This window comes from Trichogramma pretiosum, unplaced genomic scaffold (genome assembly GCF_000599845.2).
Source record: "Trichogramma pretiosum strain Unisexual culture from Peru unplaced genomic scaffold, Tpre_2.0 scaffold3, whole genome shotgun sequence".
In the NCBI taxonomy this organism is placed as follows: domain Eukaryota; kingdom Metazoa; phylum Arthropoda; class Insecta; order Hymenoptera; family Trichogrammatidae; genus Trichogramma; species Trichogramma pretiosum.
In genome coordinates, this window is record NW_019641698.1 from 1634941 (window position 1) to 1658543 (window position 23603).

General features: G+C 34.3%; 4 protein-coding genes across 6 annotated transcripts; 3 read left to right on the forward strand and 1 right to left on the reverse strand.

The window, feature by feature from the left end:
* Window positions 1–6: 6 nt before the first annotated feature.
* LOC106650569 (zinc finger protein 184-like) lies at window positions 7–3830 on the reverse strand. Its single transcript, XM_014368665.2, has 2 exons — window positions 3252–3830; window positions 7–3145 (listed from the first exon to the last, which is right to left on the reverse strand). Exons 1-2 carry the CDS (start codon window positions 3491–3493, stop codon window positions 2086–2088), a joined length of 1302 nt encoding a protein of 433 aa, XP_014224151.1. The 5' UTR covers window positions 3494–3830; the 3' UTR covers window positions 7–2085.
* A 1880-nt stretch (window positions 3831–5710) lies between these two features.
* On the forward strand, window positions 5711–8044 carry LOC111694400 (uncharacterized protein DDB_G0287625-like). Its single transcript, XM_023462482.1, has 4 exons — window positions 5711–6057; window positions 6136–6890; window positions 6965–7114; window positions 7198–8044. Exons 1-4 carry the CDS (start codon window positions 6011–6013, stop codon window positions 7866–7868), a joined length of 1623 nt encoding a protein of 540 aa, XP_023318250.1. The 5' UTR covers window positions 5711–6010; the 3' UTR covers window positions 7869–8044.
* A 1255-nt stretch (window positions 8045–9299) lies between these two features.
* Window positions 9300–15837, forward strand: LOC106650287 (NFX1-type zinc finger-containing protein 1-like). The gene is made up of 14 exons (XM_023462317.1): window positions 9300–9313; window positions 9405–11064; window positions 11133–11412; window positions 11551–12050; window positions 12133–12750; window positions 12809–12967; window positions 13025–13282; window positions 13346–13574; window positions 13642–13810; window positions 13883–13994; window positions 14080–14297; window positions 14355–14653; window positions 14744–15024; window positions 15107–15837. The coding sequence occupies exons 1-14, from the start codon at window positions 9300–9302 to the stop codon at window positions 15473–15475; spliced, it is 5166 nt and encodes a 1721-aa protein (XP_023318085.1). The 3' UTR covers window positions 15476–15837.
* Window positions 15838–16082: 245 nt separating this feature from the next.
* On the forward strand, window positions 16083–23580 carry LOC106650340 (NFX1-type zinc finger-containing protein 1-like). 3 transcript variants are annotated; one of them, XM_014368277.2, is made up of 14 exons: window positions 16083–16267; window positions 17327–18998; window positions 19068–19347; window positions 19461–19960; window positions 20043–20660; window positions 20719–20877; window positions 20941–21198; window positions 21269–21497; window positions 21571–21739; window positions 21814–21925; window positions 22020–22237; window positions 22295–22581; window positions 22661–22950; window positions 23021–23580. In XM_014368277.2, the coding sequence occupies exons 2-14, from the start codon at window positions 17367–17369 to the stop codon at window positions 23396–23398; spliced, it is 5130 nt and encodes a 1709-aa protein (XP_014223763.2). In that variant the 5' UTR covers window positions 16083–16267; window positions 17327–17366; the 3' UTR covers window positions 23399–23580. The 3 variants fall into 3 exon arrangements, with proteins under 3 accessions (XP_014223763.2, XP_023318071.1, XP_023318070.1); XM_023462303.1 differs by lacking the exon at window positions 16083–16267 and adding an exon at window positions 16862–16933; XM_023462302.1 differs by lacking the exon at window positions 16083–16267 and adding an exon at window positions 16954–17192.
* Window positions 23581–23603: the final 23 nt, after the last annotated feature.

The window sequence follows — 23603 nt, forward strand, 5'->3', positions numbered from 1 at the left end:
AAAATCTTTTACTTTTTTATTTTATTTAATTATGCTTCAGTTCTAATTATACTTATTTTTTATTAATAATTTCTTACATTGTAAAGTTTGAATAGTGTTTTTGTAAAAGAATGAAACTCTTAATATCTGATCATTTTAGATATGTAGGAGACTTGACTTGGTGATGCCATATTATGATTGAATGTTTTCTATTAAAACTAGTATTTTATTGATTGACAAAAATGATGGAAAATACTAAATAGTAAATAATTGAAGATTGTATATGTTGCTTTTCATTATTTTAAATTGATACTTAGATATTTTTTTGGACACAGATAAGCAACTTTTATAACTTAGTTCATATATGCGTGTATTATATACATGATTTTAATACATTGATTTTAGCATCTACCCAATCAATTCTTTTTCCCATTTAATTATCTGTAATAAATTAAAGAACTTAATAAATGTCTCTACTAGGTGTTAGTTCATATGAATTTACAGAATTATTATCAACTTCATTTTCAGACATAATTAATAATACAGTAATATTGGTCCACTTAAAAATTAAACTTTGAAATTTAAAAAATTGTTAACAAATCAAGAACAATGTAATAGAAAATTTGAACCTAATTACTTGTTCCAAATTATTAATTGATATGTAAACATTTCAAACGGGTTGTTTTATATCAAACTATTGACATTTGACACTAAATAAACCTCTGGCAACAGTATCACGGACCTCTCAAATCAGCGCCATTGTGGGGAGCGGATACATTAAATGTTAGCCCGTCAGACCGTAAGTTTGCCAGACTTCGAATGTACCGTTATTTAAAGACGAAGATCTTCAAAAATCATTTCGTGCGCACGTGTGCGTAATAATATGAATGCTGGGCGAGATCTAAGTGTTAATGACACACGCGTATGTTCCTTTCTGCGACGAACTCTTATCATTTTTTTTTTTGCGAAATTCCGATTTGATAGACATACGCTCGGGGCAAGCGCACGAGATAGATATTTAAATGGAATACAAATTTCACGGAACTCTGTTACCTTGTCAAATAAGATAGAATTGTCAGATAAATATTTTACATCAAATACACATTTCGATGTGAAACTTTTTTTTTTAATGTAATATTTTCATTATTTTTCACAGCTTTTACGTGTAAAAGATAGCTTTTGATTTTAATTGGAGGAAAACTACTATTTCACTTCGAAGATTTAGAACCATGGCGGATCGATGCTGTGCCTCGAAAATTCGGTGAAAGTGCCTTACTAGAGACGATCTTTTTCTACGTAATGACTTATATGGATTCGCATTATTCATATACGCGGCGTTTGCTTGCCTCTCACATGCACCAACACATACACAGTCGTAAAATCCCATATGCGAATGTGCCATTCATTTTTCTGCCGTGCGCGCGCGGACGCTTAGAGCCGAACAGGATGATTACGTAATTTGCATAAAATGTAGGACTCACTTTAATACGACTCTCGAGGCGCGCGTATGTAAAATCGCATTGTCGAAAAAGGTACATGGGTCACGCGTATACAGTCGAATGTTTGCATAGTAAACAATTTGCGACTCGACGTCGAAATTAAAATTGAAAAAGAAAAAAGAATCATTTTCAAACTAATAATACAGCTGTGTTGCACAATTTTACCACCACCGTGTTTAGAATGTGACTTTACATTCATTAAAGACTAGAACGTGTAAGGATCGGACAAGGTTCTACGTTTCCGATTGACAACTATTACAACATCGAGAATATGAATATTGCTGGCAATAAAAAATGCAAATGAGTTTTAATCGTATAGATATTTTTAATAACGATTTTCAATGCCCTTTTGAGTCATTTATAATAAAATAAATGCACGTACACGTTAAAATAATTTTTTTTCCTCGCAAAATCATCGAAGAGACCCTAATACAAACCAGTCTATAAGTAATAATTTTTACGACAAGCACCAGTTTCTAATGAATACATCAAGCGCATATTTTTGAGCTGAGTGTCCACATCCGAGGATATATTAAATAGCGATTTTACTATAGCGCGCGGATAATAATATAATCTAGAAAATTACGATAGTCGATAAATATCTATCTCAACTCTGATGCACCTTGGCCTTGTGCCTGAGCAAATAGTATCTCCTGCCGAAGGCCTTATCGCACGAATCACAGTTAAAAAATTTGGCTTTCTCGTGGACGCTCCTGCGATGCCTCGTCAGATCGTCCTTGGTGGCGAATCTGCAAGCTGCGTCCGCGTCCGCGTCTGCGTCGCCGCTCGACGAGCAGCACAGATCGCACCGGTAGCGCTTCTCGTCGCTGTGCAGCCGCGCCCGATGCTTGATCAGGTCCTCCTTCTGGGCGAAGCTCTTTTTGCACTGTTCGCAGCCGAAAGCTCGGATGCCGGCGTGCACCGTCGTCTTGTGCCTGCTCAAGTGGTAGTTCGAGCCGAACGTCTTGCCGCATTGGTCGCATATCGGACCGCTGCTGCTGCTGTCCGAGTTGTTTTCGTTGCTGTTTTGGTTGGCGCTGTTGCGATGGTGCTGCGTCAATTGGTGTCGTCGAAGCGCGACTTTTTGCGTGAATCTCGCGTTGCAGGTCTCGCAGCGAAACGACTTGAGCTCGAGATGCACGTTGATGAGATGACGCTTGAGATTGGCGCTCTTGCCGAATTTCCGGCCGCAGACTTGACAGCTGTGCCTCTGCAGGCCGCTGTGCACCGTCTCCTCGTGCTTTTTCAGGACGTTCTCGTAGCCGAACGTCATGTCGCAGACGCTGCACTGAAACAGCTTGAGCTTCAGGTGCACGTTGATGAAGTGCTGCCGTAAGTAGGCCTTTTTCTTGAACTTTTTTTTGCACTCGGTGCAGTTGTGGTTGGCGGTTGTGCCGTTGCCGTTGCCGCTGTCGACGACGACGGCATCGTCGGGAATTTCCTGGCCGTCGCTGCAGTCGACTTGGTACGACAGATCGTGCTCCAAGTCGATCGGAACTGGCGCAATTGTGTCGTTGGACGGCAATTTTTCCGAGCCGCTGTTGAAACCCGTCGATGACGCAGTCGTGTCGACGCTGCTACTGCTGCAATCATTGTCGTCGTTGCTTATTAGATCGAAAAGTATATCGGCTACCGCATCGTCGTCGTCGTCTTCCGAGCTGTTGGTCCTGCAAAAAAAGCAACAGAAAACAAAATTACGGCTCGTGTTCGAGATTTATATCGGGTCTTAATGGCCTCTACTTTTTTTTTCGTTTTTTTTTTACGAATACGCACACGTGTGAAAAATCCGTGATGCAGTTGTCAGCGATAACGTTGGCTATCTCTTCGAAGTGATCAGCCAAAATCGGATCGTCGGCGCACTTGTCTATCAGCGAGGATATCAATCTCCATTCTTCCTCGTCGTCGTTGCAGCCACCGCCGCCGTCGATGAAAAAATTATTGTTGTTGTTGTGGTTGTTGTTTATGTTGTTGGCGGAATTTTGGAGAAACGACTCGGTGCCGACGATATTTAACATGCTTGCCGAAGGAATTTTTTCACGCGCTCGTGTGCCTCGCTCGTTCGTCTCGCGCCTCTCTTGGTTTTTTATCTACCAAGCAGCCAGAAGCAACTGGCAAGTGTATTTTTTTCCACGACCCACTGCAGTTCGCTCTTACACACAGAGATTCGAATGACCTTCGTGAGAAATTCGAACGATCAAAGCAGAACAAACCGTACACTTCCTTCCCAAATTTAATCCTCATATTTTTTCGACATTGGAAGGGGACTACGTTTTATGCTACTACTACGACTATACGGGGCAGAGAGAGAGAGAGAGAGAGAGAAAGAAGAGAGAGAGAGCCGCACTGAGAGCAAAAAAGGAGCTGGGAAAGAGAGAAAGAGAGACGGGCAAGCGAGAGAGCGAAGGAAAAAAATAATACGAGCCCGAGCAAAGGAGCAAGGTGCAAATCATCGAAGGAATAAGCAAACCAATATCTTATGTGCCGTATTATGTCGTAAAGTGCATAGTCATTTCACGAGGCGAATCGTAATTACGATATACCTTCCAAACGGAGCTGCTCGTGGCTAAGAGTGTCGGAACTTTCAAAATCACTTGCTACTTGCACTTTTTCCTTTTCAGTGATTACACGTGCCTCGGCTATTGTTGTATACGCAAAAACGCACGCACTTTTACAAGTATTGTGTCTAATCATCTAGGAAATGATACGTTTTTTTTTTCTCTTTTTACTCGTTCTCTTCCTCGCCGGTAATATTTTTTATTTTGGATTTTTGCGCCCTTTTTTTGCGTTTAACGATATTTTGCTTCTTTTTCTCGGCGAACTTCCTCGTCGTCGTAGCAAATCACTTCTTCTTTTTATTTCTGTTTTTTCGTTTTATTATTATTATTATTTTTTTTTTAATGTATTAATAGAAGCAGCTGCGGGCGACTTAGTAATCGTCGAGCATGTTTAAGCGTATTAGTCGTATTACGTTACACTTTTTTGTCCGCGATGAAAAACCTTTTTATAAAAATCGTATAATTGTTTGATATCGAGGCGAAACCGAGTCTCGCGCGCGCGCGCGCTTGTGTCCGGCGTATATACACGTCCGATTACGACGATTTGCAAATGTATATAATAAAACTCGCGCGCGCGTTTATGTTTTTTCAGCGTGAAAAAATCTTTCTCGCGCGCGCGCTGCACTCCGGGTATATAGATGTAGATCGGGATGCTGTTTTTCTTTCCTCTTTTTTTGCTGCTGCTGCTCCGTCTTTGTGTATTAACGTCTCGGGGTCTCCGGTTTTATATAATTAATAATATTGGTATTCGGCTGAATTTGATGATTATTCGGTCGTTTATACGCGTCTTTTAGCGATACAGCGGCGGAGAGCTCGATCGGCTTTGCGGACAAGGGAGAGATAGTTTCTTATCGTCGCGACATTTGAAGACTATGTGAAAAAACGGTAAATACGCCAGGCTTCTATCGGCGCGGCGCAAGGCTCTCTCTCTTTCTCACTCTCTTGTGTGTGTGTGTGTGTGTGTGTGTGTGTGTGTGTGTGTGTGTGTGTGTGTGTGTGTAGCCCCGCGCGCGCGAGATGCCGAGCGCGCCTTGGCTCGCACACTCTCAGCAGCAGCGACAGCAGCAGTTGGAGTCTGTGTCTGCATGACAGCCTGTGTGTATATACATATGTATGTACGTAAGTACATACACACATGTGCGACTGTGGACGCCGAGTACATTATAATATACGACGTCTCTGACGAAACCATCAGGAGGAGAGCAAAAAAAAAAGGGGAGCAAAAAGTTGATCGCTCGGATCGAAGCTGTGTGTGCGTGCAGCAGCAGCCTGCTATACGTTATATAGCGTGTTTATGTATTATCTTTCATAGCTCGTTCGGCCACGTGTATATAACGATGCGATTTGTAGTGTGTGCAGCTCGTAGCCGTGTACATATATATGCTCATAAGTTGTATTATACACGTACCAATAATCTGCAAGTGTATATTTAAGTATACATACATACGTATATGCAGTACGGTCAAATGATAAATGCGCGAGATCTTGCGCGCGCGCGCGAGAGTAAGAGAAAAAAGAGTTTAATGATGATGCGTGATTACATATTATTGTGCTAATTTTTTTTTGCCGCGGGAAAAAAATTCCAATGCAACTTGCTGAGCTCGCACGAGCGCGTGGCGCGTCAAAAGATTCATTTTGCGACTGACAAAATTAATGAAACAATTTTGTATCCTCGTTCGTATGTATCTGCGTGATATACGTTTTCATTGCATATATAATGTATATACAAACGTACTCAAATCGTTTTCAATATAAAGTATCGGTGTACGCAATTCGTCGTGCAGGTGCAACAAAAATTAATGTCGCCGATGCGATTTTCAAATGATCACGATTTTTCGGATTGCAAGTATGAAATATTGGTTTCCTTGACGTGTGTCGAGTTTACAACCGTACTATACAGTTTTCCTGTATTGCTAGTTCGAGTGTCAATTAGACTGTTTTTTTCGACTATCCATCTTTTTTTTCAATTGGAAGAACATGCGAACTTGGGCTATAATATTTTTCGGACATTACATTTTTGTTGAGTTAATAACGATTTTAATGAATCATTTAAAGATTAAATTGAAAAGATATTAACAACATTTTTCGATTGAATTAAATAGAGTCGCATTTGCCGGGTACCAAATTGGATTTAATCAGTATGGCAAGCCGTTTCAAAACAACGGTAATCGACAATCCCAGTTTGACAATAATCCGTACCTAAACCCTATTTTTAATCGTCCAAATAATGGTAACTTAAATCGGCCTGGCAACGGTAATTTTAATCGTCCGGGCAATGGAAACTTTCAACCATCGACTAACGGAAATTTCAATCAGCCTAGCGGAGGAAGTTTCAACCCTTCAAATAATGGCAATTTCAACCGACCGGGTAATGGAAACTTTCAACCGTCAACTAACGGAAATTTGAATCAGCCTAGTGGAGGAAGTTTCAACCGCCCGGGCAATGGAAACTTTCAACCGTCAACTAACGGAAATTTGAATCAGCCTAGTGGAGGAAGTTTCAACCGCCCGGGCAACGGAAACTTTCAACCGTCGACTAACGGAAATTTGAATCAGCCTAGTGGAGGAAGTTTCAACCCTTCGAATAATGGTAATTTCAACCGCCCAGGTAATGGAATTTTAAATCGTCCTGGCAGTGGTACTTTCTACCCCCCAAGCAACAATGGCAATCGACCTGGAAATAGTAATTTAAACCCTGGCAATGGAAATTTCAATCGTCCAGGAAACAATAATTTTAACCCTGGTAATGGAAATTTTAATCGTCCGGGAAACAATAATTTTAACCCTGGCAATGGAAATGTCAATCGCCCAGGAAACAATAATTTTAACCCTGGTAATAATGATTATAACCGTCCAGGTAAAAAAGCCTCGCAAGTTATTGTAATAATATCAATTAACATTGAAGGTATATTATCGTTATTGTACTTTTAGGGCAAAATCCCCCATCCAATACTGATGCTGGAAATCGACCAACAGCTGCTAACGAAAATATTAGTGGACCGCAAACCCAACAAGCGAAAGAAATTGTGAACGCTCAAATCGAAAAAATTAGAAATCGGATTAATGCAGCCCTACCTAATAGTGAGTTACGCACTGTGCAATTTTTGTCGCACTATAAAAGAGACTATTTTCTTATTTTAATAATAAATACTTTTTTACTGTAGACAACAACGATATAAGCTATACAATCAATAGCTATCTGCAATCGCAGTCGATGAAGTTCGTGGAAGCCACCTTGGACCGACGAACTGGCTACAAATTGCAATTGCTCAATACCACTAACGGTCGTCGTGCAACAATTTTAGCAACGAATTTTAATCCTCCGAGCTCGCCGCTTCATTATTTCGACGAAACGGAGGAACTAATTTTGGAAAACTTCAATTTCCGACTGAATCGACGTTACAACTCTCAAAACAATAGCCTCGAACCGGCTTGCGTGGAATTGTCGACCAGATGTGTTGCCCTTGGCTCGAAAGTCATCGCGCCGGGCGGCCCAACTCCTCAAATTTTGTCGCTCGGTCAGTACAGGCCCGTAAAAATCGTCACTACCAACGATCGGGGTCGAACGATCGAAACGATGACTTCAAACTACATCTCTCGAGTAATCGAAAGCCAACGTAATCAGGGTCGTGGCTCGATCATTTACAACGAAAGCGAGGATCTCATGTTGCGCGATCGAATTTTTCACACGGACAAGAAGTACGATCCGAAATCAAAAACCATAGAGATCACGACCTACAACTATTTGGCGAATCAAGCGAGACCTAGTCGAGTGCGTGCCACGCTTTATCGTGTAAACAAATGTACTTTCAATTTAGTCGGAACACGAAATTGAATTTTCATGGATGACTTCAATGAGCAAATTTAACTAAAAAATATTAATTTTGTAACCAACCAATTGTTACTTTACCATCAATGTATTACGCAAACTGCAAACTTCGTCTGAACATAATTACTGTTATATACTTAGATTTGGCGTAAATTATAATGTTTTCAAATGTAGTAAATGAATATTCTAAAATTTATCTTATTTCATTAATAATTAAAGAAAAAATTTTCACGCGTACGTTCAAAAGTTGGCGCTATTCAATTTCATTCGATTTTACAGATGAGATCTACGATCACTAAAAAATGATCAGTGGTCGGTATGAGTGAGTGGATCGACGCGCTCCCACTGCGTGTCGCTACTCGCTACAACCCAACTTCGCGTCGGGTTCTCAAAAGCACGACTTATTTTGACGTATAGTAATCTAGCTGCGGGAATCCCGGAAAACGAACAAAACAGTCGCATTAATGTAGTCATGTAGATAGTGTTTTGCCTTTGTCCGTGTCTACATCTTTCATAAATTTCTATTTCTTTCCTTTTAATGATTTAAATTTCCTTCATTACGTAGGTAAAGTTTATTTGTTAATTTTAACATAATAACCACAAGTATCTAAACAGAAGTAATACTATAATTTCATCGTAAAACAAATGAGAAACAAACCAATTTACAGTAATCTAATTACAAAAATACCAAAGAGATGTTATAAACAGTGACGTAGTACTAAAGTTCGAAACAAAATACACTTATAATTAGTAGTCCTCACAGATACATTAATATCACACTAATTACATCAATTGAAGCATAAATCATTAGATTTTTAGCGCCTCCATCATCGTCAATTGTTTCGTTTCTCGATTTGTATTTTACTTTGATGATCTCAATATGGAAATCAAACGAGAAAGAAAATTTCCAGATTTTCAATTTCAAATAGTAACTAAGAATCATTTCCATTGAGTTTATTCATTTTATGAAGACGATCAACATTTATTATCATTAATACCATCATGAATTATCATGAATTGCTTAAAAACAAGATGTTATGTACAGAAAAAAAATTGATTCAAATTGTAAGAATGAAACTTAAATTAAAAGTGTTGAAAGATATATTGAAAGATTTATAGTTTTTGTAAATTACGCATAAAAATTTATTTAAGAAAGAAACTGTGTATAAGTTAACTTTTTCTTATCTTAATTCTCATTAATAGAAGGTACAATTATATATTTATATACTTTTGCTTATCTTAATTCTCATTGATAGAAGGTACAATTATATATTTATATACTTTATATTTTGTAACTAAAAACACAATACATAAAATGAATGTTGTAGTTATTAATTTCTTTCACTGATTTATGATTTTGGATAATTTTTGACTCAGATTCATTTAGTTTTTAGATTTTTTTTCTGATCATCAAAAATATATTTAGTATTTAGGCTTATGGAAAATTGGAAGTAATTTAAGTCTGACTTTTCACTAAATTCCAAATTAGTCAATCAACTGAATATTTTTAAAATTTAACCATGTCCATTTAACTTTTTACAGAGTTTCTAATTTGAATGACCAAATCCAAAAGTTAATTATGTATGATGAAGTAGATAATGATTTACCCCCTGAGGATTATCGGTTTTTATCAGTTGTTCCAACTGTAAATGATTTTTATGGACCAAAACCTTATTTACGACCATGCAAAAATCAAGAACCTTATAATTCAGTTGAACACTATCTGGATGTACAATTTCGTTTACTGAGGGAAGACTTTTTTCAACCTCTAAGAAATGCATTGCAGGAATATTTATCTAACAAGAAGAAAGAATTTCATAGCAGTGATATTCATTTATATAAAAAAGTAAAGATTCTTCCACCTGAAATTAATAAAAATCAAAGTATTGGCATCAAAGTGTATTTTGGGGAAAAAAAATTCATTAATTGGAGAACATCAAAAAGATTCATGTACAGAAGTCTGTTAATGTTAAGTCATGACAATTTTGGAAAAATCTTATTTGCCACAGTATCAAACCGTGATATTGAAATGTTAGAAAATGGCTACATTTTAGTTGAACCTTATGAATCAGGGTATATAACAAATGAAATGTATACTTATGAATATATTATGCTTGAATCAAAAGTATATTTTGAACCTTACCTGGAGGTTCTTAGTGCATTAAAGTGTTTTAATTCAGAAAATTTTCCAATGAAACGATATCTCGTAGATGCAGACACACAATCAAACTTACCAACATATCTACGACGTGCTTCAAATCTTACATGCAAAACCATGAATTTACCTATTCAAAATGATTCATGGCCATTAGCTCATCAGTTGAATCTTGATGATTCACAGTATAATGCCTTTAAGCATGCTTTAACCGAGGAACTAGCAATCATTCAAGGTCCTCCTGGTACTGGAAAGACATTCATTGCTTTGGAAATTGTTAGTACATTAGTACAAAATAAAAATCTTTGGAGGCCCAGTGGACCAATTGTCATTGTTTGCTACACAAATCATGCTTTAGATCAATTTTTAGAAGGAATTCTCATCAGTACTAAATCTATTGTGAGAATAGGAAGTAAGTCTAAAAGTGAAAAGTTGCAACAGTTTACTTTAAAAAAAAGACGGGAAAGTTGTAGGTTTCAAAACAATAATTTCAGAGTCTGTGAGAATAAAAAAAAAATGATTGAAGCTAAAAAGGAATTAGAGACATTATTACAAATGATGGTCAAGATTAGTGTTGACATAAAATGTTTAGAAACAGTAGAAGCGATTGTGCCTATACAATGCCTAAATCAATACACAAGTGATCAGACTCTAGCATCTTTTAGAACTAACACCAATTTAATCTCATGGTTGTTCAATGACAATTTACCAACAGTTTTTAACTGGACACCACTTCAAAATCAATTTAACTCGTCACGGTCTGAATGTTCATTGCCAGAAGTAAAACATAACAATTTTAAGATGGATGAAGAAGACAGTAATCCTCGTATGGATGATGAACTAGAACTTGAAACTTTTGCAATTGAATTAAATGATTGCCATGTCATTTATCCTTTGAGAACAATTGATGCCCAAATCGAACAAGTAGAAAATGAACAAAATGTTCCTGCAAAAAAAAAATTTAAATATAGCAAAAATGTCCCAAACCGAATGGGAATGAGCGAAAGAAAAATGAAAGAATTAGTTAATGTTCGAGAATTTTTGAAAGTATATGAGTTATTTTTATAAATTGAACTTTCAAGAAAAATTTAAAAAATAATTTTTTTATTTTGTAGTACCAGCTAGATTTGCATCCAAGCCTTCAAGATGGAAACTATAGACCTATTCACAATCAACGATGGAGGATGTATTGGACTTGGGTAAAACGAAGTCATGAAACTGCTTCAAATCAATTAGCTCATATGGAACTACAGTTTCGAGAACTTCAAAAAAAATTAAATGACAAGAAAAATGTTGTAGATCTTGATGTACTCAAGAACTATGACATTATTGGACTGACTACAACTTGTGCTGCAAGATTACAGTCTACATTACGAGAATTAAGAGCTCCAATTGGTAAGTATTTTTAAAATAGATGAACCGAAAACATAGTTCACTCATTTGCGTTTATTTTTATTATATTTAAGTTATTTTTTCCACTCAATCCAATATTTTATTTACGTTTCTACTAAAATTACAATTCAATTGTTACAGTGTTAGTCGAAGAGGCAGCAGAAATTTTTGAAGCCCACGTTCTTTGCACTTTGACCAATTATTGTCAGCATTTAATAATGATAGGCGATCACAAGCAATTACGACCGAAACCTTCGGTTTACGAACTTGGCGTCAAATACAAATTAAATCTGTCACTTTTCGAGAGGATGATTAATATTCGTGGCAATTGCAATCAACTTGCTCATCAGCATCGAATGCGTCCAGAAATCGCTAAATTAATAACACCGTCCATTTACGACAAACTTTACAATCATCAGTCCGTATATTCACGTCCAAACATCAAAGGGTTGGATAAAAACGTGTTTTTTCTGCATCATACTCATCATGAAATAAAGTTCAATAACGAAGATAGTTGGGCAAATGATTATGAAGTTAAATTTTTAATTGCATTAGCTAATTATTTGGTACAACAAGAATATGCAGTCAATGAAATCACAGTTCTTTGTACTTATACAGGACAAATGTTTGCTCTTAAAAAAGTATGGGAAGATTTTTTATATTTATTAAAAATTCAATTTATATTGTGCAAGGAATATAACTTTAAATGTTGATAATTTGTAGGAATTACAAAATTACAGTAATTTGAAAGATTTGTACGTGACTACTGTAGACAATTTTCAAGGAGAAGAAAATAAAATTATTTTGTTATCTCTTGTTCGCAACAATGACACAGGAAATATTGGATTTCTCAAAGAAGAAAATCGAGTTTGCGTTGCTTTATCTCGAGCCCGAGATGGCATGTTCATCATGGGAAACATGAATGATCTTCTAGTTAAAAATAACATTTGGCCAAAAATCAAGCAGGCTTTAAATGAACAAAACGCCTATGGTGAAAACTTGCAAGTTCGCTGTCAAATCCATGTGGATCAAACAACTTTGATTAGAACTGCTAAGGACTTTCAAAAATGTCCTGGGGGTGGATGCTTGAAGCAATGCAATCTTGATCTTACTTGTGGACATGTCTGTGATAGAATTTGTCATGTTGCTGATAGAGAGCACAAGCTATATAAATGTAAAAAAAAGTGCAACAATAGCTGTCCTTTTGGTCATCCATGTATTTTAAAGTGTTGGCAAAAATGTTTGCCATGTGATGTGATTGTTGAAAGGTCTCTTAAATGTGGTCATACACTAAAAATGAAATGTAGTCAGGATGCTGAAACTTTTCCATGTTACATAGAGGTATAAGTAAACAAACTAAGACTATTTGAATTCACCAATAATTCAATTTTTATTGCAGATTCAAACAGTTTTGCCAGATTGTAAGCATGAAGTTATAAAAGCCTGTCATATTTCATTTAATAAATTCAAATGTCCTATTGCCTGTGACAGCCGTTTACCTTGTGGTCATGCATGTGTACAAAAATGTCATGTAGCAAAAGATCCTGATCACATAAAGGTAAATAACTGATTAATTGCATACATTTTTATTTCAATCCAATTTTTATTTTTTTAGTATAAATGTACTAAGCCATGCCCAAAAATGTATGATAATTGTAATCAAGAACACAATTGCAAAAAGCGTTGTTTTGAAGATTGTGGATTATGCCCTATATCAGTAACTAAGACAAGATCTTGTGGTCATATTTACAAAGACATTGCATGTTCAAAAAATGTTGAAGATATCAATTGCAAGAGAAGATGCGGACGTGAACTTCCTTGTAATCACCAATGCAACTTAGATTGTTATGAAGATTGTAAATGCAGAGAGACTGTAAGTAAATGACAAAAACTTCAAAACAAGTTTTAAATAATTATTACAAATAAATTTATTCAGGTTTTTAAAAAGAGTTCTTGTGGTCACTTTTTAAAACTGGAGTGCTCAGAAGAGGCTACTTCCACAAAATGCAGAAAAGCATGTAAAAAAGAATTGAAGGATTGTGCACATCCTTGCCAAAATAGATGTAAAGATCCATGTTCGTGGCCTTGCACTATGTTAATTAAAGTTGAAATGCTTGGGTTGTGTCAACATTCTATGAAAATACCTTGTCATCTCAAAGATAACAGTAAATACTGTTGCTTTTAAAATTTCAAACACATACTGTAATTTCTCAAACTATTTAATAATTGTAGATGATTTGCAATTGATGCAACAAAATGCATTGAAGTATTGTGAAGAACCATGCTTACAATTACTGGAGTGTGGTCATAGATGCAAAGGTACTTGCAGTAAATGTTACCAAGGACGTATTCATGTGACCTGTCAACAGCCATGTCAAAAACTTCTTATTTGTGGTCATCCGTAAGAAAGGTTTTCGCAACAAGGAAATGATGTGTATTGAAATATTTTAAGTTCTTGATTTAAAATTTTCAGATGCCAAATACCGTGTAGAAAAGAATGTCAACCATGTACAAGACCTTGTGAAGTTATTTGTAAACATAGTAAATGTTCTAATAAGTGTGGTGTTCCTTGTGTACCTTGTAAAGTTTGTATAAATAGATTTTTTAATGCCCGATAACAACATCAAAAGCAATAGTAGACAATTTTTTATAAATTCATTTGTCTTTTAGGAAGCATGCAATTGGGGTTGTGAGCATCGAAAATGTTCTAAAAAATGTGGTGATCTTTGCGATGTTGAACCGTGTATGATTTCTTGCAAAAAAAAGTTAAAATGTGGTCACCCTTGTGTTGGTTTTTGCGGGGATCCTTGCCCTCCGCTGTGTCGTGTATGTGACACCGAAAAATTAACCGAGATTCTTTTTGGTAATGAAGATGAGCCGGATGCGAGGTAATTAAAACAATTTTAGTGTCTTCTGCCAATTTTAAACAAATGTGTCGTTTTTAGATATGTGTATCTAGAAGATTGTAATCATTGTATAGAGAGCAGAGGCCTTATCCAGTTCATGAAGACAAAAAGTAATGAAGATCAAGAGGAAATTGTATTAAAAGTTTGTCCATGTTGTAAAACACCTATAAAAAAATGTATGCGTGTTATGAACTATGTGAAAACTTATTTACAAGATGTTATCGCGGTAAAAAGTAAATTTTTTTACAATAATCGCCAAGACTTGGAAGAATTACAACTTAAACTTTACAATAAGTTGAAAACAAATGTAAATATTTTCCTCAATCTTCATATAAAAGGTAACCACTTTTTCAGCAATGTTTTAAATTTTTGTCTATCAGAATTTATAAGTATGAGACATTTATTTGATTTATCAAATTCAATTTTAGATGAACGTGATCTAGAAAAAATTTTTGATTCAATGTTAATTAGAGGAGCTAAAAAAAATTGTAATGGAAAAAAACAACAATTGAATTCACAAGAAATAGATGCCTTTGCGGTCCAAGTAGAAATCCTATCTCAAATGCTTGATATAATAAAAGATAAAGAATTAAATGATGTTGTGAGAAACCAAATTTTTCTTCTAATAAAAGCAATGCCTTCTTCTTGGGTAATCACAAAGCAAACTCTTGATGATTTTCAAAGAGAACTTCGACGACTTGAATTGATAGTTAGTACTTTGTAGCAAGAATATCAAGTGCAAACTATTTCTTTAATGTATTAATTTCTAATGATAACCATTTTTAAAATAGGTGTTGATATATGCAACAGAGTCAAGAAATGAAAACTTTGAAATCGTTAAAAATAAGCTACTGAGTATCAAAATATTTTCCTTAGATTTGGAACAAGAGATTTTGCCATTTATAAATGAAATAAAAAAAATAGCGGAACGGAAAATGATAGTTAAAGCAATGTCTAGAGAAGTCAGACCAGGCGCTTGGTTCAAATGTCCGAAAGGTCATATTTACTCGATCGGGGAATGCGGCGGGGCTATGCAAGAGAGTAAGTGTCCGGATTGTGGCAGTAAAATTGGAGGTTCCAATCATCGTATTACAGATGGAAATACACACACTAGTGAAATGGATGGTACCCAAAGTCCTGCGTGGCCTGGGCAACATTAACAAGAAAAATTAACAGATCAATATTGAGAGTAATTTAATTGTTTGTATGTCAATTATCTTTTGTTTAGAAACTTGTTTAGGATATAAACTATGTTAGTTTTATCATTTTCAATATGTTATCATTTAAATTAAAATAATCTATAAATATACCAAGTAAAAAACTTTTGGATTATTTTTGATGTGTAAGTAGAGTTAGTAGTTTTTGATGTGGAGTATTTTTGAAGTGTAGTCTGAAAATTGTTTTAAAGTTTTTAGAAACAGTTTGTTAATCGAAAAATATTATTTTGTCTCGCCAATGGAAATACAGAAATTCAATTAGTTTTAGAACTTATAAATGTAAAAAAATAAATGTTGAAATAAAATATGATCGTTGAATTATTTAATTTATTTTTATACAAATATTATATTTTATAAATTTCAAATAAATCTTTAAGATTTAGATTTTTTTGTGAAAAACTCACAATATATTTATCATCAATGTACTATTTATTTTCAATTTTACCATATTATTCTACTGGAATTTTTTTCCTTGCCTTGTCGGCGTAACGAAAGAATAGGCGCCCGTTTATTTAGTGTAACACAGAGATCACTTTAGACTATAGGCATAGCCTTATTAGCCCGCTGTTCTGTTACTCTAAACGCACCTTGATTTAGGGATTCCCTGCCACATTCTCGATAAGATAAAATATTTCTAAGAGTACCCTCAGCAGGCATGTTACAATATGCAACTAGTTACGTTATAAAATAGTCACACTGTTACTTTTTAATCGAGAACATTCATACGATTCAAAGGTATAGTCAATTTATCATTATTTATTTTCAACATTGTATTCTAAATGATCTGTTCATGAGGTGTTAGTTAAAAACTTATTATCATATCCTTACAATGAATTAGAAAACTAGCAATCTCAAGAACCATGTTTGACTTATAAGTAGTTATACTTTTGTTGTAAAAGTGAATATCTATTATTTTATCGATTAATTGAAACATATTTTAACGTACTTCGACCAACCATCATTACCAAATAAGCACTCTTCATTTATTTTTTCGAATAATAACATCATGCTTGAATTATCGAAATTGATCTATGAATAGAAATTGTTGGAATCTATCGACCCAATTGGCTCATTATAATTTTTCGTCAATCCTCGAAAATTCTTCATTGAAACATATTAGAATAGAAAATTGAGAATTATAACATTTCATTTGAATAAAATTAAAGTTATATCTGAACGCTTCGGAATATGTCATTAGTATTTTGGTATATGAGACTGTCTGTTCATATTTCAAAATAACCCATAATATTATTGTCTCGCGTACGCGATATGATATACAGGTATACAAATATGGGTTATTAAACAGTGCGAATAAACAGTATATCAAATAATTGATCACCTTCCATTATAAAACTAAATAATAAAAGTATAAGTGAATAAGCTTACAACTCCATAAACTTGGTAATTTACCTTTCATTCAATGTTAACTGTTTCTCGCTAATTGAAATCTATATCCTAATATCGTTATTTATCAATTTTAACTTTGTTCTGTTCGCGATTTTACTGACGTACGTGTTGATAACTAAGATTCTTTGTTTGCAAGGCCGTTCGGCATACTCCGACCACGGCATTCTGCCTGCCGCCCAGTTATTTGTGATCGCTGTCCGTTTCTTTCAATAAATTCAACGATTCCAAATTGAATTTTTCATACATTTAATTGGTGATTATGAGCATTAACAAATCGTTTCGATGAAATTCTACAATGTTTGCAAAACTCTGTGTCTAAAGAATTTTGGCAATAAACATAAAATTCATCGATATTTTCTATTGAATAAAACATTGCTTTTTTTGCAGGTTTATTAATATTGTTAAAAGAAAAACATAATTTCAAAAAATGTACGACGAGGAAGAGGAGGATTTACCTCCCGAAGATTTTCGATTTTTATCAGTTGTTCCAACTGTAGACGATTTTTATGGACCCAAACCCTATTTACGACCTTGTCAAAATAAAGAACCTTATAATTCAGTTGAACACTATTTAGATGTACAATTTCGTTTACTGAGGGAAGATTTTTTTCAACCTTTGAGAAAGGCATTACAAGATTATTTATCAAATAATAATAAAAAAGATTTTCGTAGCAGTGATATTCGCTTGTACAAGAAAGTAAAAATTCTTCCACCTGAAGTTAATAAAAATCAAAATATTGGCATCAAAGTGTATTTTGGTAAAAAAAATTTTATTAATTGGAGAACATCAAAAAGATTCATGTACAGAAGTCTATTGATGTTGAGCCATGACAATTTTGGGAAAATCTTATTTGCTACAGTATCAGACCGTGATACTAAAATGTTAGAAAATGGCTACATTTTAGTTGAACCTTGCCTTGAATCAGGGTATATAACAAATGAGATGTATACTTATGAGTATATTATGCTTGAATCAAAAGTATATTTTGAACCTTATCTACAGGTTCTTAGTGCTATGAAGTGTTTTAATTTAGAAAATTTTCCAATGAAACAATATCTTGTAGATGCAGATACACAATCAAGTTTACCAAAATATCTACGACGTGCTTCAAATCTTAAATGCAAAACCATGAATTTACCTATTCAAAATGGTTTGTGGCCATTAGCTCATCAGTTGAATCTTGATGATTCACAGTATAATGCCTTTAAGCATGCTTTAACCGAGGAACTAGCAATCATTCAAGGTCCTCCTGGTACTGGCAAGACATTCATTGCTTTGGAAATTGTTAGTACATTAGTACAAAATAAAAATCTTTGGAGGCCCAGTGGACCAATTGTCATTGTTTGCTACACAAATCATGCTTTAGATCAATTTTTAGAAGGAATTCTCATCAGTACTAAATCTATTGTGAGAATAGGAAGTAAGTCTAAAAGTGAAAAATTGCAAAAATTTACATTACAACAAAGAAGACAAACTACGCATTTTAAAGATAATTACTCACAAGTTCGTGAAAATAAAAAGAAAATGTATGAAGCGAAAAAGGAATTGGAGGCATTAATACAAATGATGGCCAAGATTAATGTCGATAAACAACGTTTAGAAACATTAGAAGCCATCGTGCCTATACAATGCCTCAAACAATATACAAAAGATCGAACTCTGGCATCTTTTCAAACAAACACTCAATTAATTACATGGTTGCTCAATGGCAAAGTACCATCGGTATTTAACACAGTTGCTCCTACAAATCAATTAAACTCATCACAATCAGAAAGTTCTTCAACTAGAGTAAAAGATGAAGAATCTGTATCTGATGAAGAAGATGGTCACCAACACATGGATGATGAGCTAGAACTTGAAACTGTTAATATTGAATACAATGATTGTCATGTTATTTATCCTTTGAAAATTATTGATTCAAAATTAGAACTTATCGCTAGAGGCAAAATTAATTCTACAAAAGGAAAATCTAACTTTCATAAAAAACCCATTCCATCATTAATGGAATTAAATAACAAAGAAGAACGAGAATTATTAGAAGCTCGGAAATTGTTGGAGGTATCAAGTTAAATTTTTATTTTATTTTAACTCCTGCATGAAAATATCTGAAAATTTTCAATTTTACAGCAACAATTAAATTTACATCCAAGCCGTGAAGATGGAAACTACAGGCCTATTCACAATCAACAATGGAGGATGTATTGGACTTGGATAAAACGCTGTCATGACACTGCTGTGGATCAGCTGAATCGTATGGAACTACAGTTTCGTGAACTTAGTAAAAAATTAAGCGACAAAAAGAATATTGTAGACCTTGATGTATTGAAAAAATATGACATTATTGGACTAACTACAACTTGTGCTGCAAGATTACAATCTACATTACGAGAATTAAGAGCTCCAATTGGTAAGTATTTTTAAAATAGATTTCATCTATTTTTATAATATTTGAGTTATTTCTTGCACTTAGTTTATTAATTTATTTACGTTTCTACTAAAATTACAATTCAATTGTTACAGTGTTAGTCGAAGAGGCAGCAGAAATTTTTGAAGCCCACGTTCTTTGCACTTTGACCAATTATTGTCAGCATTTAATAATGATAGGCGATCACAAGCAATTACGACCGAAACCTTCGGTTTACGAACTTGGCGTCAAATACAAATTAAATCTGTCACTTTTCGAGAGGATGATTAATATTCGTGGCAATTGCAATCAACTTGCTCATCAGCATCGAATGCGTCCAGAAATCGCTAAATTAATAACACCGTCCATTTACGACAAACTTTACAATCATCAGTCCGTATATTCACGTCCAAACATCAAAGGGTTGGATAAAAACGTGTTTTTTCTGCATCATACTCATCATGAAATAAAGTTCAATAACGAAGATAGTTGGGCAAATGATTATGAAGTTAAATTTTTAATTGCATTAGCTAATTATTTGGTACAACAAGAATATGCAGTCAATGAAATCACAGTTCTTTGTACTTATACAGGACAAATGTTTGCTCTTAAAAAAGTATGGGAAGATTTTTTATATTGATTAAGAATTCAATTTATAATGTGCAATGAATATAACTTTAAATGTTAATTTTTTGTAGGAAGTGAAAAACTACAGTAATCTAAAAGATTTATATGTGACTACTGTAGACAATTTTCAAGGAGAAGAAAATAAAATTATTTTGTTATCTCTTGTTCGCAACAATGACACAGGAAATATTGGATTTCTCAAAGAAGAAAATCGAGTTTGCGTTGCTTTATCTCGAGCACGAGATGGCATGTTCATCATGGGGAACATGAATGATCTTCTGGTTAAGAATAATATTTGGCCAAAAATTAAGCAGACTCTAGTTTCACAGAATGCTTTTGATGAACAATTGCATGTTCGCTGTCAAATCCATGCGGATCAAACAACTTTGATTAGAACTGCTAAGGACTTTGAAAAATGCCCTGGGGGTGGATGCTTGAAGCAATGCAATCTTGATCTTACTTGTGGACATGTCTGTGATAGAATTTGTCACGTTGCTGATAGAGAGCACAAACTTCATAAATGTGAAAAAAAATGCAACAATAGTTGTCCTTTTGGTCATCCATGTCCATTAAAATGTTGGCAAAAATGTTTACCGTGCAACGTCATTGTTGAAAAGTCTCTTAAATGTGGTCATACAGTGAAAATGAAATGTAGTGAGCATGCTGAAACTTTTCCATGTTACATTGAGGTAAAAGTAAGCAATTTGAGACTATTTGAATGTACCTAAGATATATTTTTTATTGCAGATTCATACAATTTTACCAAATTGTAAGCATTCAGTGCTTAAACCCTGCTATATTTCAGTTGATAGATTCAAATGTCCTATTGACTGCGACAGTCGTTTACCTTGTGGACATGCATGTAATCAAAAATGTCATATAACAAAAGATCCAGATCATATAGAAGTAAATTACTGATTGATTTTATTCTAGTTTCCCTTCAGTCTAATTTTTTTTGTATTTTTTCAGTATAAGTGTACTAGGCCATGTCCAAGAATTTATGATGAATGTAACAAAAAACACGAGTGCAAAAAACGTTGCTTTGAAGAATGTGGATTATGTCCTATATCAGTCACTAAGAAACGATCTTGCGGTCATTTTTACAAAGACATTGCATGTTCAAAAAATGTCGAGGACATTGAATGTACAAGGAGATGCGAACGTGAACTTAGTTGTAATCATAAATGCAAGCTAGAATGCCATGAAGTTTGTAAATGCTTACAGAAAGTATGCGCAAAAAAAAATGATGAAACTTACTTATTAATGATTAGATTCAGCTTATAATTTATCTTCATAGGTTCAAAAAGTAAGTTCATGTGGCCACACAGTAAAAGTCCAATGTTTTGAAGAAGCAACTCCTTCTAAATGTACTGGTAAATGCCCAAGAAAGCTAGAGAAATGTGGACACCCTTGCCAAAAAAGGTGTAAAGATCAGTGTACGTTAAACTGTGAATTTCTTGTAAAACTAAACCATCCTGGCCTTTGTGGACATCTCATGACAGTACCATGCCATGTTCAATTTAATTGTAACTATAAATTATTTTTATATTCATCTTTCTTAACTTCTTTACAACTGCATATTTTCTTGTCTGTATACAGCTCAAATGCAGTTAATTCAAAAAAGTGCATTAAAGTACTGTGATAAACCATGCATGGAATTATTAGAATGTGGACATAGGTGTAAAGGTACTTGTGGTAAATGTTATCAAGGACGTATTCATGTGACCTGTCAAGAACCATGTCAACACCCTCTCATTTGTGGTCATCCGTAAGAACTACTTATATATTTTTACAAAAGATATGTGAATGGCGATAATTTAATGTTTTGATTCGAATTTTCAGATGTCAAATACCTTGCAGAAAAGAATGCCAACCTTGTAAAAGACCATGTGAAGTTATTTGTAAACATAGTAAATGTACTAATAAGTGTGGCGTTCCATGTGTAACTTGTAAAGTTTGTATAAATAGATTTTTTAATACTTTTTGCAACTTCATCAACTGTAATTATTCTGTGTATACTATTCTTTATAAATTAATTTTTTTTCTAGGAAGAATGTGATTGGGGCTGTGAGCATCGAAAATGTTCTAAAAAATGTGGTGATCTCTGTGACGTTGAACCGTGTATGGTTCCTTGCAAAAAAATTTTGAAATGTGGCCACCCATGTGTTGGTTTTTGCGGGGATCCCTGCCCTCCGCTGTGTCGTTTATGCAACAGTGAAGAACTAACAACGATCGTTTTTGGCAATGAAGATGAACCGGATGCGAGGTAAATTAAACAATTTAAGTTTTTTCTGGATATTTTAAACAAATGTGATTTTTTCAGATTTGTGTATCTAGAAGATTGTAAACATTGTATAGAAAGTGATGCACTAATGCAATACATGCAAATTTGCGATTCTGAAATTGCATTGAAAGTGTGCCCACTTTGTAAAACTCCAATTAAGAGTTGTATGCGTATTATGAACCAAGTGAAAACTCATCTAAAAGATGTTATTGAAGTGAAACGTAAATTTTTTTACCGTAATCGAAAAGACTTGAAAGAACTACAACTTCATCATTGCCAAAAATTGCGAGAACTGGCAAGTGTTTTTCAACAGTTACATTTTAAAAGTAAGATATTTCAAATATGTATGTCTTTCTGTTATACAATTGTAGTTATTTTGCTATTTAATGATGTTTCTCATTCTAGATTTGAATGAAATAGAAATGATCTTAAACTCCATGTTAAATCGAGGAGCTTCAGTGATGAAAAATGGGAAAAAACAAGAATTGGACTCACAAGAATTAGACTCTTTTGGAATTCAATTACAAATTCTTTCAGAAATGTTTGACATATTAACAAAAATTAAAGGTAAAACTTTAAATGATGGAATAAAAAATCAAATATTATTGCTGTGTAATGCAATACCTGGCATCTGGTTGATAACCAAGCAAACTATCAATGATATTCAAAGAGAACTGCGACGTTTTGAATACATGGTTTGTATTCAAAGAAATTATTTTTATTTTATCTCAATTTTATTAAATTCAATCATTTATTTCAAAACAGGTGGCATTATTTAAAGACTATGCCGAGAATAGGCATTTTGATTATGTCAGGGACAAACTTTCCAGCATTAAAATATTTACTCCTGAATTAGAAAAAGAAGTACGTAATTCCATTTCTCATATTACAAAAGAAGTGCTGGTGGCAGAGCGAAAAATGATCGTTGCGGCAATGGCTAGAGAAATCAAAAGCGGTGCATGGTACAAATGTCCTAACGGCCATTTTTATGCCATTGGAGAATGCGGTGGTGCTATGCAACAGAGTAAGTGTCCAGAATGTGGTAGTGCTATTGGAGGTTCCAACCATCGCATTACCACCGGAAATACTCCCGCTCCTGAAATGGATGGTTCTTATCAACCAGCGTGGCCTGGGCAATATTAAAAAAATTTAAAGCTTGTATTTTGAGTTAAAACTTTTTTTGAAATGTTTTATAATAAGCGATTGTTTTTTACTTATTTAAAATGTTGACAGTTTCATGTTAATTTGGTGGTTTTTAAAATCTGATTTGTAATAAAAAAATTAACCGATATTGATGCTGAATAAAGAGTGTTAAAAATTATAAATATGCTGTGCATGATAAATATAA

Bases quoted from the DNA above. Each gene is read 5' to 3' on its own strand.
- LOC106650569 (XM_014368665.2), bottom strand. From the start codon at position 3,493: ATGTTAAATATCGTCGGCACCGAGTCGTTTCTCCAAAATTCCGCCAAC. The intron at 3,146-3,251 runs GTGCGTATTCGT...CTTTTTTTGCAG, and splicing joins ATCACGGATTTTTCACACGT to GACCAACAGCTCGGAAGACG.
- LOC111694400 (XM_023462482.1), top strand. From the start codon at position 6,011: ATGCGAACTTGGGCTATAATATTTTTCGGACATTACATTTTTGTTGA. The intron at 6,058-6,135 runs GTTAATAACGAT...TGAATTAAATAG, and splicing joins GGACATTACATTTTTGTTGA to AGTCGCATTTGCCGGGTACC. The intron at 6,891-6,964 runs GTAAAAAAGCCT...TTGTACTTTTAG, and splicing joins TAATGATTATAACCGTCCAG to GGCAAAATCCCCCATCCAAT.
- LOC106650287 (XM_023462317.1), top strand. The intron at 13,283-13,345 runs GTAAGTAAATGA...AAATTTATTCAG, and splicing joins ATTGTAAATGCAGAGAGACT to GTTTTTAAAAAGAGTTCTTG. The intron at 14,298-14,354 runs GTAATTAAAACA...TGTCGTTTTTAG, and splicing joins GAAGATGAGCCGGATGCGAG to ATATGTGTATCTAGAAGATT.
- LOC106650340 (XM_014368277.2), top strand. From the start codon at position 17,367: ATGTACGACGAGGAAGAGGAGGATTTACCTCCCGAAGATTTTCGATTT. The intron at 19,348-19,460 runs GTAAGTATTTTT...CAATTGTTACAG, and splicing joins AGAATTAAGAGCTCCAATTG to TGTTAGTCGAAGAGGCAGCA. The intron at 22,582-22,660 runs GTAAGATATTTC...TTCTCATTCTAG, and splicing joins TCAACAGTTACATTTTAAAA to ATTTGAATGAAATAGAAATG.